Below are 14,967 nucleotides of genomic sequence, written 5' to 3'. Positions count from 1 at the left end.
CCCCAGCTGTGCATTCCTGTGGCCTCCCTTGTTCCACCACAACACAGAGTCAGTCAGAACAAGAAGCTGATCCAGCAGAAAATTATTTCAGCAAAAGCAAATACACAAATGGTTAAAAAAAATATTTTATAAACAGAATCAGCTTTCTGACCTGTGTGTAAGTGTTGGTACGAGCATTGCAGAGGGGTGGGGTTGTACAGCTGAATGTCCAGGCTGGGGTGGGATGAGAAAACAAAGATCTTTCTTAGGGGGACCCTGCCTTTAAATCAGCTTGAATTGATCTAGAAACCACACCCTCGGCAAGGAAGAAATTTAGGCAAATTGCGTGGTGAAGAGCAGGTTAGTGCTGCTCCTCAGGAAGTACAAAAGATGCTGGAGAGTTTGATCTTGGGCAGCCAAACTTCAGCTGCTGGGTACTGGTGTTTCCATCCGTGGGGAGCACTGGGAAGGCAGCTCCAGGGGGATTTTTGAGCAGCACCAGTGAGTGTAGCAAGTGCTTTCTTGTTAGCTAAGGTGGATGTAGGTCCACAACCTCTCTGCCCCCTCCATCCTCCCTGAGACTGAGCCATTCCTAAACGCGTTGGGTCTGAGCTGGGAGTTTAATGCTGGTTCCACCACTATTTCAATAGTGCCATGAGTGAGTCATTTCGATGTGATGCCTCAGTTTCCCTGTTATTAAGAGATGCACATGCATGCATACAAACACATTATATCATTCATCATGATTCCCATGCAGTTTTTTGACTGGCTACCTGCTGTTCACACCAAGATTTGAAACATAAAGAACTTAAAGAAGAGCTGAATATTATTTTCCAAAGAGTTGCAGGATCTGGTGCTGGATACTACCATATGTTGCTTGTCTGAAAATATTAGATGAACAATCTATCAAAAAACACCTCCAAAACACTGACCTGCTTTATCCTCCACCCCTTTTCTTCCTTCTTTGCCTAAGGAATTAATCTTAATGTCAGCATAAACTTAATGTATATATGTATGATTTCTGAGGTTATCTCAGGCTCAATACAGTGACCCAAATACACCATCCTGGCTTCCCCTTCTTTCCAAGTAAGATCTGGGAAGCATTAGTTTACATTTGCCAACTGATATTATTATTATTATTATTAATTACTGTTGTAGCAGACATCTACCTGGGCTAATTGGGACTGGATCTCCGTTACTGTGGATGTTCCATCCAGCGAGTTAAAAGAGTCATTGCTTTAAGAAGCTGACAATCTATTTCAAGGCAATATCCCAAAAATGGCATGTACCAGGAGCAGAAGGAGATGGGAAGGCAAGGGTGCAGGGTAATGGGATGGCATAAACCACCCGTGTGCACAGGTTGACAGTTTCATTTCAAGTAAATCTTCCTGGTTTTACCATTCTTGGAGAATATCTCCCCCTTTGGATTTCTAACGCTTCTCCATTAACTTTTCCCCACTGCCAGCTGGAAAAAGTGACCCGGGGCTCTGTGCGCAGAGACACACATACGTGTCTATGTAGGTGAATATATAATCATCGCGTTTTAAATTATTTAATGGAGTTTGTTTTGTCACGGGCAGGCTCTTCTAATCTGTACTTATTAAAAAAAAGAAGAAAAGTGTAGGCAGTGTGTACGCGTGCTTGTGCAGATAGCCGAGGTAGTCGCATCTATAAAGTCTGTGGGAGTTTGGGCCCCTTCCTTACACATAAACCGCCCTCTCTCCTGGGCTGTCTTCTCCTTAATGACGTTCATGGCAATTTAGGCGCTCGGGACCGGCTCAGCCTCTCGCCGAGCCCGCAGCCTCCACAAACATCCTGAAAAGCAACCTGAGCAGACGTCCTCCCTCCTCGAGGCAGTTCCAGGGATTTTCTCTCCCGAGCGCTTTGGAGCGGGCGAGCGAGAGAGAGCGCTTGGGTTTAGCTCCTGCTCCTCCCACCAGAGACACCCTCCCGCCGCTCCCCGCCGAGCCGCGCCGCTCACACGGCTCCGCCGCGGCGTGCGGGACGCGGGCACCGCGCTCCGCTCCCGCCACCGCCGCCACCGCCGCCGGGGAAGCGCCTCGGGCCGCCGCCACCGCCGCCCCGTCCATGGGCCGGTGCCGCTGATCAGCCCCCGCCGCCGCCGCCGCCGCCTCGGGCCATGAGCGGGCTGCGGCGCCTCCGCGGGGGCTGAGCGCGGGGCCGCCCGCCCGTCCGTCCGTCCGTCCGTCCGTCGGCGCCCCCCGCGCATGCCGGTGGCGGGGCGCGTCCCGCGGCGGGGCAGCCCCGCGCCCCCCGCGCCGCCCCGCAGCCGCCGCCGCCGCGCCGCGATGCCGGTGGCGGGGCGCGGGCAGCCCGCCTCCTGGCTGCTGGTGCTGGGCGCCGCCGCGCCCGCCCTCTGGCTGCGCTGCGTGCTCGCCGACTTCACGGTGGACAACGAGGTGCACTCCAGCTTCATCCACCGGCGGCTGCGCGGCCCCGAGCGCCGCGAGATGCAGCGGGAGATCCTCTCCATCCTCGGCCTGCCGCACCGCCCGCGGCCGCACCTCCACGGCAAGCACAACTCGGCCCCCATGTTCATGCTGGACCTTTACAATGCCATGTCCGTGGAGGAGGGGGCGGCGGGGGCCGCCGCCGAGGACGGCGAGGGCTTCTCTTACCCCTACAAGCCCATCTTCAGCACCCAGGGGCCGCCTCTGGCCAGCCTGCAGGACAGCAACTTCCTCACCGAAGCTGACATGGTCATGAGCTTCGTCAACTTGGGTGAGTGCCGGGCTCGGCGGGGCTGGGTCCGGGGCAACCGGGAAGGGAACCGTACCGGGGGGAGGCTGGAGCGGGGACCCGGCCACCGACGGGAGGACAGGGGCCGGTGGCGCAGGTGGCCCCGGCTGGGAGCTGTTTCCCAGCGGCTCAGGTGGGTGACAGCCCGCCTGGGCAAGGAAGGGCAGGTAGCGGCCCTCGGCAGGGTGGCTGCTTTGCCCGGCGGTAATTGAGTGGCATCGACGGGGAAAGAAAGGGCTCTGACTTCCCCTCGCAGCATTTGGACAGCCACGAGCTCTCCCCACGCTCCACACACGCCGGCACACTGAGCTCTTTGTCGTCTGCTCCCTTTGATATTTGCTGCGCGTCAGAAATGGGATTTGCAGGTAGGAGTTAAACAGGACGGTTAGCAGGTCTGCCCCGTATCCCACACCGCCGAGGAAGACACGAAGCGCAGGCAGGAGCACGGCACGGGTGCCGCACAGCTCCCGCCGCTCCGGCGGGATGCGGAGCCGCGGGGGCTGCGGGGACGGACGGCCGGGACGGTTCCCTGCGGCATCCCAGCGCCGCGCTCCCTCGGCTGGAGGGGCTGAGCTGCTCGCACATGTTTTCCTAATGGCTTGGGAGGGATTCCACAGTAAATCCTTATTTACTCCTGCAGCTTTTCCTGTTGACCCCTGTTTATGCCGCTAACTCCCCTCTTTTCACAAGCACATGTGGATGGGTTTATGCAAACGATACGAGAGTTGGCACGCTTTGTATGCGCCTCGCTAGGCCTCCCTAATTGGATGCCACGGCCCAATCTGATTTCTATTTGCTCGCTTTAGATTGCACACCCGTGTGGACTGACTTGGCCGGATTTGAGTAAAACATTGTCAGGGTGCACATTCTATTTTAAATATATAATTATAGACCTGGCTCGCTCTATCCATTTTGAGACCTCATCATGTGCGGCTTTCAAACCACACACGTACAGATTGGGTGCCTGTGAGTTCAAGGCAGAACCTGAATTGTATTTCCAAAACAAGATCAGCTCAGACTTTGTCCCAAACAAAGGGAAACGCAAAGTGCAAGAGGAGCACACCTCTGGCACATAACCTGCCAGGAATTACAGACCCCCCTATCTCCAATAAATCCATTAACACCTTTATGGATGTCACTGTTCTGGACACTTCCACTGTCTGGAACTTCAGAGGCAGCAAAGATTAAATCACCACCTAAACCACCACGTCTCTAATCCCAGCACTTTAACTAACTTGAAAAGCTCAGCAGCTGTAAAGGCTCTGTGACACACGTTAATAATTATTAGACACGGTAGCCATCCCGGCACAATTCCTGCATGATAAGGAGCCACGGGACGCTGTGGGAGAGCTCTAGTTTGCATGAGCTGCGCCTCCTTATTAACTGCCATAAGCTTCACAGTGGGAAACTCGGAATTACATCTGGCCCGGGGGCTGTGCTCTATGAGGGCTGGTGCTTTCCATTTGGAATTACAGTGTTTGTCTAGTCACTGCCGGATACTTAAGCCGATGAGCAATGATACATTTAAAATCAAATATTTGAGCAGTCAAAAGTACTAATAGCAGTCAAATATTTGACTTTAAAGATAAGGGTGACCTTGCTAACACTGTTCTCCGTGGTTCTTGAGTCCTACACCGAGTGCAAGGAGAGCCCTGAGCAGAGGACAAAAGATGTTCAAATAACAATAGCGAAATTCACTCTTTGCTTTCCATTTCAGTAGAGAGGAAAGAACCTTATGAAACATGTAAGTACATAATGGCAGGGAGTTTAGCTCTGCTCCTCAGGTGTAGTAATCTACTGAATCACCAGCGAAACTGCAGCGCTCCCGTCCCACATTGCTGCTGCAAGGAAGAGTCTCCTTGTCAGCTCATGTAAGACTTATAAAAAAGAATTAATATTTAGGCCATTGGTAGGTTTGAATACAAAGGAATTAAATCGATCCATAAATCTGAAATAAAAGTTACATTTTGGATATGTCTGTCTCTATGTGACATCTTTGTATGGAGCAGGTTTCACCTGTATAAGCCATAACCCCTGATAATCGACATCCTGATGCAGTTTGGTGACTGCAGTGGATATATTCATTCATTTCAACCTGCCAGGGTTTGTTATCAGCTTAGAAATGCAAGAGTGTTCTTCATGCAAAATCCTAAATGATTATTTTATTTAATTGCTGTCAGTGTGGTCAGGGAGCAGTAAGAGCACAAGCAAAGCCCAGCAGTTTTAAGGACAGGTGGAATTAGGCCCAGCAAGGCACTTTTTGGAGGTTTATCTGTGCTGTTTTGTTCCCTTGTCAACAGTGCATGCCAGGACGAGTTTAAAAAGGACACAGATCTATAATAGCTTTCTTCATCGCTCTGCACACCTTTCATCCCATTATAGTCATTGCTCTTTCATCTTTATAGGACAAAGGCAGGCTTGTTTATGGAGGTTTTAATGAATTAGAGCAGCCACTCACTCCGTATATAATCAAACACAACACCTGCTTTGAGATGTACAGTTTTCTATGACATTCAGGGAAAATTAGAAGATCTATTGTAGAACTGAATTTTTGTGGAGACTTTCTACAATGATCCCTTTTAAAGCAGAGCTGAATTCCTAAATGCAGACTGTAGTAAACTGTGTCCTACTTTTGTAAGAGATACTCTGTGAGCATTGCATTTCACAGGTAGGCTTTTATTACTATACCAGAGCCATCACAATGAGGAAGTGTCACAGCATAATAAAGTTTCATTTTAGCGTGGAGGAAGTAAAAGCGAGCAAAGAAATAATACTTTGAAATTTCAGTCAGTAAAAAACGGTAATTCCAGGCTTCCAAATGCTAATCTACAAAAGCACTTTTTTTGCCTTATTAATATTCTTCATCCATCTAGTTGTACCACTTTAGAGGGAATAATATTTTTTAAAAAACTACGTTGCAAGATTTACTAGGCTACATAGTAAAAACCCCAACAACAAACCCCACACACACATTGATTTCTATGGGGATACTGTGTATATTTAGTGCAGAAAATTCATGCTGGGTATTGGTAGGGAGGAACCAGAATACAGGTGCTCCGTTTTAGGGAGCTTTGTACCAAGCAAAGTTTTACTTACTGTAAAATCCTAACAACTAATTAGATTTAGATTTATAACCCGTTAATTTACAGGCTACATTTTGTCTTAGCTTACACCTGTGCTAAGATGAATGGGGAATGGAGTTGTGTCAAGAACGAAGTTATTTGTAAGTTAAAAGATAATTTAGCCACAGTGGTCTGACTAATTTAGCCAGTCAATTACTGGCTAATTTTGTTAAATTTATTACTATAATTTTAGCATTTGGAATTTAATTTCATATCCTGTCCAATACAGTTTACAAGCTGATCCATTTTAGGAACTGAAAAAATGCAAAGCATTTTCTGCACAAGTTTAATTTCAAGTTTATAAACAGCAGCTAAGGAGTAAACATCCTCTAGATGACTTAGGCCTTCTCTTCTAAAAATAATTGTGTTGTCCTTTTGCTGGTAAACTTGCCTTGGTAAACAGACTTGCTTAGAATATTTTTAAAAGAGTCGGCACAAGTGATACGCAATTTGTTAATTTGTCTCGTGGTTGATTATAAAATGAACAACGTTGTTTAATCCTGGCAAAAAAAAAGTGAGGGGGGGGAATTAGTCATTCTTGGAAGGAGCACTTGAAAGTGGCTTTTGTTAATATAAATCAAGAAGCTGAAGAGCCCCCAAGTTTCCTTTTATTTCATACCATCTGGCTATCCTTTTTGTTGACAAGTGTTTGGCATAGAGAACCATCTCTTTGCCCTTTAATAACAGGCTTTAACACTGTAGGGTATTAGAAAAAGATTCTATAACAGTTAAAAAATTTCCTTCGGGGAATACTTTATAAAGTGAGCACGGGCTGCAGGCATTTGCAGCTGTAACCTGGCTTGTGTTAAAATTTGGAAGGGGCTGCCTTGCATTCCAGCTCACTACAGGCCTTCATTGGTGTACAGCCAAAGGTTAATATAGATGTCACACAGTTTTTCTTTGGAGAGCCTCAGATATAAGAGTACGAGTACAGCTGTGTTTTTAGTAACCCTTTCATAATCACTTCTTTTAAACCTCATTTTCCTGCTTGTATAAATCAAAGATTTTCAAGGATATTTGACCTGGATTTGAACTTATTTGATCTTCACATATTTCCCACTTGAAACAAAGCAGATTAAAAGTTAGCCCTGGATGCCTGCTCCCGATCACATGGTTTGTCCATACATTAGGCCAAGCCCTCGGCTTTTCTTTTCCTTCTCTTCCACCTAACGCTGTTAAAAGCTCTCAAGCCTGAACAGGTACATCCCATAATTGTTTTGGGCAGTGTGGATATGTGCAGCCCTTGGTGGTGTAACACTGGCTAAGGCAGAAAGCTCGCAGCCAAGTCAAGGTATGGAAGGACCATGCAGCAAGTGACCAGCAGGTATTCTCTGAATGTGCAGACCCATCCCAGAGAGAATTTAATTAATTTTCTAATTTCCAGCTGTAAAACAGCAGAGCAGGACAGGAACTATTTACCTCTGCCATGTGGCTGTGCTGGCAGCAGAGAAAGGAGCAGCCAAGGACAGATGTCCTTACGCAAGGAAAAAGGACCTGGAAATTGTCCCCATCCGCTGGCACACAGCAGATTTATCCCAGAGCAGGGTCTTTGCTCTGTTCCCACACAGGCTGTCCTGGAGGGGTGAATCCCCCTCTGTGAGCTGCAGTTTAGAAGCCAAAACACAGCAGCTCTTTAAGGGCTTTGAAGGAGACAAGCCTTGATGGCCAGGTCTTGTGATGCGGGTAACAGGAGCTGGGCACCAGTGGAGCGTGCAGGACCTGCTCCCAGTGCCCCCAGTTGTGCCATGCCTGTGTCTCTGTGTGTGTCCCAGCACTCCCCCTGCAAAGGAGCTTTAATGGCCTCTGGACAGGCAGCACAAAACCAGGCACTGCATTCCCTGGAAATAAGCCTGAAACACATTTTCGGGTTGGCGGGGAGAGACGTGTGAGAGAAGGTTACACAAGAGGTTGGAAACATTAATTAAAAAAAAAGATTATAACTATTAAAGCCCAGTCAGAGCCGTTGACAGGCTCCTTTTAAATAGGACACTGTGATGTTTTAGTTTAATACATTCTGGCAGTGTCACTGGGGTTAAGGCTAATACTGGGATGTGTGGATCCTGTCATGTTATTGTCAGGAGGAATGCAGGGATTAGGTTTGAGAGTGGCGGTGGGTGAGTGCTGCAGCTGTGTACACTTATTATAAAAGATTTAAGTCCCACTGGTAAAATCAATATATTAAATTGCAAGAGCCCCTGTTTTTAATTAGTTTAAATCAAATATACGGTTAGTGCCATTAGGGCTGCTATCCTTGAACCAAGTGAGGAAATGCTAATATTTATGTGGAAACTGTTAATTTGTGGTTAAAATGATAACACATTTAGTTTTATGCCTCTAAATTGTCCTAACTGGATGAATACCAGTGAGAAGTTGCGATGATGGATGAAGTCATCTGAGCAAGAACACAAGTAAGCAAATTTTGATAGCATGCCAGATAAGGAGACTACCTGTTGATATACAGCATTAAGAGACCATGATATTTTAAACCTTTCCAGTCCTCCTCTCTAGGGCCTACATCAAAGTACTTTTATGAATTAACTGCATATATATATATCAAAAATATATACTATTACTATATATAAATAAAATATGCTATTTTATGTATGTATATTACTTCTCTAAATGGAAGAAACTTCTAAAGAAATGAGAGAGCTGTTTAAGTTAGTTTCAGGATGAAGATTTTCCTTTTCAACTGTTTGAAATAAACGAGACTACACACAAGGACTAATCACATGGATAAAGTTCTGCACATGCTTAAGTTTGGAAAAATGGAAACCCAAGAGAAAATTCTTGGCTGGGTCTTCATTGGTGTAAATTGTCAAATTTCTACTGAAGCTGGCCCTGTGGTCTCATTTATACAACTCTACGTCCAAAGTAATTCCCATAAACTCCCTCTTGATTTACACGAGCACCACTGAGAGCAGAATTGGGCCAAAGAAGTGCCCCTGTGTTGAAATAATGAGCATGCAGTAGTTTCTGCTTGAGCTTCACAGAATTTTCTCTTCTCATCTTGAAATTGTTTCTGAGGGAAGTTTCCTTTGCTGCAAACAATCAAAACATGAACCAGCTCCTATTAGTCACTGCTTATCATCATTATTAGCCCGATCCATGTTGTTGAACTACAGCTGAATTCCCATCCTTGCAACAAACAGAATTTAGCAAATAATGTTTGACAAAAATGTGAAACTGATATTTCTTAATACAAGACATATTTCATATGGAGAAACTTCAGTGCTGAAAGATTCCTGGTATCAAAATATCTGAATCATAGTACAAATAAACAGCGCCTTGTAAAGGCTGCGGGGCCAAATTCCGTGCTGGAGTAATTCCACTGAAGTTAGTGGAATTGTGCCAGGAGATAAACTGCCATCTAGATTTTTTTGGTGTTGAAGATTTTGTCAGTAAAATTCTTTGCTGCAGAAAATGTTGCAGGTAGCAAAGATCAAACTGGTTCTAATTCAAAAAGCCCTTTTGGAGATCCTTGTTTAATTGATGAGGACCACAAAGTTTGCTGAGCCCCCCCTTTGTTTGGGTCTATGTTCTACAATTCCTTTATTTATACATAAATATACCTGATTTACAGAAGGTAACAGAGAAGCCATCGTGGGTGTAATCCCCACCACACTGTGCCTTACCCCTTCTTTTAAACATTTGTGCCATCTACATCTCAAAGTCAGTGAAAATCCAGACTGAGTGGATTGAATTAATGGCAACTTTGAGACTACAAGTTTTAGTGTAATTGCTTTATTGTTTGGGAACCGAGATGCTTACAATCCAGTTCCTGTGCAAACATGTTTAACGTGTGTTAATGTGTTTCAAAACCAGACCCTCTCCGCAAAATTCTGCTTTTCATTAATTGACATCAGTAGCATGGTACAGTATTTCAAAGCACTGGCCAAATATAAACTGTGTTTCTAATTTCCTTACTTTCCTGTGTTTGGAATGCCAATGTTAATTTGTTCCCATGGAAGAGTGAGAGCTGCCAACCACAGTTTTATATAAATGGCTTTACAGTGCAGGGCTGCCAACATTAAATGATACTTAGGAATTTTCATGACATTTTGTATTTAATGCTGTGTGTGTGAGAGAGAGAAATTGAGGGAGATGTATGGCATGTTGAACAGCACAAGCTCTGATGATCAAGGCAAATGTTTGAAGAAATTTATCCTTTGAGGAACTCTTACTCAATATTTCTTCTTTCTTAGGATTTTTAAATAATGTCAGATATTACACAGCATATTCCTTGTGCCCAGCAAAAAGCTGTTTTGCAGGGAACTTTGTTGCTAAAGAGCCAAACAATTCCCCCCCACACCCCCCAATAATTTTAGTTATTTATTAATAGATGAGCAGATGGACTTTAGTTTATGTTGTTCCTCTGATCATTCTGAACTGGATTGTAAGAATGTGATATTACTCAACATGAGAAAATGCAAAAGCAAAAAAAGCTGCCACTACTAAGGAACAGGGGAATTAACTGATTTTAGTTTAACTGCCAACAGGTAATTTTTCTTTAGTAGAATAGTAGCAGCTAGATAAAATCATTTGCCTTTCTTAAAGAAAATCAAGCATTATCATAACTTCTTTAGTGGTATGTCTGCCTTTGTACATAAACCAAATGAGAAGTTCCCTTTAAACAAAGTTTATTTTAAACTGATAATGGTAAAAACAAAGTCTGTTTATGTATTTCTCCTTTAATTCCTGGAAGATATTCAAAATACAAATTGTTCATGTTTCAGTAGATTCCCCTTAATGAGTGCTATGGTTTATCTCTCCATTTCCCCAGTTTATTGGAACAGGTGCAGTGTCTGCCATCTGTGCCAGCCCCGTGCTACACCAACAAACAAAGTGTTGTTTTGGTTCACTGGATTTAAAAGTCTCCTGAGAGTAAAGAAATGAAAGAGAAAGAATTTAGAAAGTGCCTAGTGAAGGAAAAGCACTTCAAGTAATGTGCTTTGTCACTCAAGTCTTCCCGTAAATTACCTTAAACTATTTCTAAACTGTTTGAAAAATATTATCTGCAGAGGATTAAGTTTCTGTTGCATCTCAGAAGTTCCACACTATTCTTTATCATCCTTATCCTACCACAGTAGCTTCCAAGTTAGAGTGTTTTGTTGTCAGGTTGAATTAAGTTTTACAGGAGTAAAAAACTCCTTTTTTCCTTCTCTTAAAGTGGAAGAACTGTGAATTTTCTTTTTTTTTTCTCAGTGTTTCTGCTTCCACCTCATTTAAGAGATACTGCAAATAGCCATCCAAGTTTAAACAAGATTATGTTGTAATTAGACAGACAAACTCATAATTATTTAAGGGCTAAACCAACAACAACAACCCTTTCAGGTTCATTTTGACAGTGTTTATCCAGTGTATCTGGAAAGGCTTACAATTAAAGTGCCTGAAGGGTGGGGATGAGATTTTTCAGCATGCACTCAGTGCTATCGGGTCCACCTGGCCTGGGAAACTATGCAGGCTTTGTAGTAGAGAAAATCCCTTAACTTAGATCTTCATGGCAAGCTCTTAAAAGCTACCTTCCTTAAAAAAAAACCAAAAAAAACAAGGAAAAGGAGGGCAGAGGGAAGGCAGCTTCCCCCTAAGCAATAATTAAAGCGAGCAGGAGCTCTCTCAGTGCTGGGGGAGCAGCAGATGAGCTGATAATCACACAGAGCATCACCCTGCAAGGTTTTCCCTGCTGGATGATCACACAGAGCATCACCCTGCAAGGTTTTCCCTGCTGCACACAAGAGCTTTCCAAAGGAGCACCGAGTTTGCTGCGCTTCCGCTGCAGCCTCCCCATGCTGGGCTGAATCAGAGCTCCTCATAGCCCCACTGATGTCACCCCATCTCCTCACAGCCCCACTGATGTCACACAGCCCCACTGATGTCACCACAGACCCACGGATGTCACCCCAGCATCCTCCCTCAGCTGCAGCAGCCTGGCCCCAGGCCACCCTGGTGAAGTCACCAGCCCTGGCACCCTCTGAGGAGCTGGCAGGGTGTGCTGTGCCCAGCCTGGGGCTGGAAATCAGCCTGGGGCTGGAAATCAGCCTGAGCCCTGACTCTGGAGCCCCTGGGCCAAATCCTGCCTCTGGCCTCTGCCTTGGCACTGGGGGGGCTCCCTTGGCTTTACCAATTGTTCTTCCCACAGCTCAGTGGCTGTAAAACTTTTTAGAAGAGAGCAGAAGAGCTCTGGGAGAGATACTAAAAAATGCTCATAAAGCGCTGCAGTATTGGTAGTTGGGAGTTTTAGTTCTGGTGGAGAGAAGAGTTTCTTCCTGGGTGAGCACTGGGGATGGGGCTGGTTGTGTTTCCCTTGTCGGTGCCTGGAACACCCATTGCCTGTACTGAGTCCTTTGGCACCACGTGGGAAAGCAAATTCAGGTCTGTCATTTAAACAGAAGATTAAAAATTACTGTAAAGTAGAAATTCTGAATTCTGGTGCCCACATTTGGGTACTGTTCTTTTGTATACATATTTTAACAATTTTATTTACATAAGACAATTATCTGTAATGCCATGAATGACAACCAGTCATCACTAAGAGGAATCCATTCCTAACTGTATTTGTTCTACCCACAAACTGCTCTTCCCTTGGTTCTCAAGGTTAAAAGTTATTGCCTCTTCCATCACTAAAAATATTCTGAACAATTTAATCTTGCTACTTTTATTTGTTTATTACTCTGCAGTCATTATAATCCCACAGGGACTTTTTAGATGTTAATAAAGAGCACTGCACATCACTTTTCCTGAAGCTTGTGTGGCACTATAAACATTATGCTGAGTTTAAGCTCCCCTTTCTGACCATATCCTTAAAAAATCCAGCATTTGTTAAGAGAATGGAGGGGATTTTTTTTCTTTTCTTTTTAACAAAAAGAAATAAAAGGGTGGGGGGAGGAAAGAAGTAACTTTAGCCTGAATCTGCTAGCTACATAAAACAGTTAATGTTCAGCTGAGGCAGGGAAAAACCAGAACTGCTAGAGACTGGTTGTTTCCTTTTGGAGGAAACAATAAATGTGCCCACTTGTATTTTAACAACATTACTACTGGGCCCCCTAATTACACAAATATACTTGTAATAAACTGCAGGAGAGAAGAACTGAAAAAGAATCACTCATCACAGATCCTTCTCCTCAGCTCAAAAAGGAACTTTCGGGTAACTACTCCTAAATCTTGGCCCAAATCAGGAGATGAAGATATTTCAGCACTATGTGATGAATCATTTGTCTCCTGAGACAGGTGAAAAGGAGAAGCAAATCAGACATGTGGTGTAAAACTTCTCTCACTGGTGTGGACACAACTTTGACCTCTGAATACAGCAGTTCCTGCAATCCATGGCATGCACTGTAATGAAGTTACCAGGATATTAGAAAATAGGAAATCTCTGTTCTGCTGCGTTAAAGCCTGACACAGGGAATACAGCAACACACAAAAGAACCCAGAACGAGGCAGGGACTCATCCAAGCAAACCCCAAATATTTCTCCAGCAAACAGGAACTGTCATTTTGCTCATTAGCCCACAGCTGTGAGATGAGAGCTGCTTCACTGAAATCCTGCAGAGGAGGGAGGTGAATCTAAGCCCGTGTGTGTGACACACAGAGTCTCCTCCCTGGGCTGTAGCTTACGGAGTGAGCAGAGCCTGGCAGGCAGGACACCGAGCTGGAGAAGGGTGCTCTGTGCTCCTGCTCCTGCAGGGATGCTCTCACAAACCCCCCACACTCACTCCTGTGCTATTTTTGCAGTTGCACACCACAGGACGTGAGCTGTGCTCTGTCCATTCATGCCAGACCCGTGCCAGGACACCAGGGTGTATTTCAACAGCTGATCTTTTACCCCAGAACTGCAGTTGCAAAATTGTGCTTGAAGACACACAAAAACCAAAACAAAACAGAAAATGCTGTTGTTAGGGGCTGACTCAGGAGGCCTGCGCGGCCCAGCCCTAGTGAGAGGCTCAGTGTCAGGAATCCAGCAGGGCTATGGTATGCAGGGCTAGGTGCTGCTGATGTCACTGATGGGCTTATCTTGTACCAAAAGAAAATTCCTCTTGTATAAAAGGGATCGTGGGTGGGAATTAAACTGCAAATAAATCCCTGCCTCACCCTCAGATGCCGTTATGCCTGGGGCATGGGCCACCAGCGTTTAGAGTGTGAAGGGGACAGACACGTGCCCATGCCCTACACGTGAATATTTCATGTTTGTCTTCCTGAGGACATTCCTGAAATAGCAGTTTAACCTTGCCATCTCTCTGAGACACTAACATTTTACATCTGCAAACAGGAGTACATGTGGATGCCCGCAGCCCCCAGGTCTTTAATATTCATAGCTCTCAGGGCTGTATAGAGTTAATAAAGAACAAACAGCTGCCTGCCTATTTCTCAATAAAATAAATGTGTTGCACAGCGAATGTTCCTAGAAAGCAAAAAGCTCCTGTGCGTAAGCTGTGAGTCCCATCCCAGGGTAAAGGACAGTGAGGGGACGTGGTGCTGGCAGGGAGGGTCACTCCAGGCAGTGACCTCCTCTCCAGGTCCCGTGTCCCAAACCCAGTGCCCCACCTGAGCTCTCCTCTCTTGGCAGCGCAGAGCAAACATGATGATCTCAAAGAAAAATGTGAACTAGGTCATGAAGTCACACTTGCATGAGGAAGGGCACTCCACAGTGTCTCTGTAAGCAGTAACTGATGTTTCTAATGGTTATTTTCCAAAACATCCCTCCAAATACTTCATTTCTGTCTAATAATTATAAACTGTGTTAATACCACTGGACCTCCCACATACAGAACACCTGAGAAAGAGGCAATGGCTGCAGCAGATTAGGTGCAAGGAGAGCAGTGCTCTGGCAGGGATTTCCCCTCTGGGGCAGCAGGACCTTTCCCCTCAATTGTTGCTGTCCCCTAATCTCCCAGCTCTCCTGCCCAGAGCTGCAGATGTTTGTCAGTGCACAGACAAGCTCAAACGGCCCAGCTGCTCATGGTCTTGGGGCACAGCTCAGTGTGTACATTCCAAGCTGAGATTTTGCTGATCGCAATCAAAGGCTGAGATCCTTATCTCATGGCCTGTGCCTGATATCTGCTGCTTATTTTGTAATATCCCACAAACTGCTCTCTCAACAGCATCAGAAC

General features: G+C 45.3%; 1 protein-coding gene across 1 annotated transcript in view; it reads left to right on the top strand.

The window, feature by feature from the left end:
- Positions 1 to 2,207: 2,207 nt before the first annotated feature.
- The window catches only part of BMP7 (bone morphogenetic protein 7), a 38,989-nt gene continuing 26,229 nt past the window's right edge, over positions 2,208 to 14,967 (top strand). Inside the window, exon 1 of the mRNA XM_030963316.1 lies at positions 2,208 to 2,721. Coding sequence (XP_030819176.1) covers positions 2,208 to 2,721 — 514 coding nt within the window. The remainder of the gene's footprint in view (positions 2,722 to 14,967) is intronic.

This window comes from Camarhynchus parvulus, chromosome 20 (genome assembly GCF_901933205.1).
Source record: "Camarhynchus parvulus chromosome 20, STF_HiC, whole genome shotgun sequence".
In the NCBI taxonomy this organism is placed as follows: domain Eukaryota; kingdom Metazoa; phylum Chordata; class Aves; order Passeriformes; family Thraupidae; genus Camarhynchus; species Camarhynchus parvulus.
The sequence above is the reverse complement of the archived record's forward strand: the minus strand, read 5'-3'. Positions and strand labels throughout refer to the sequence as shown.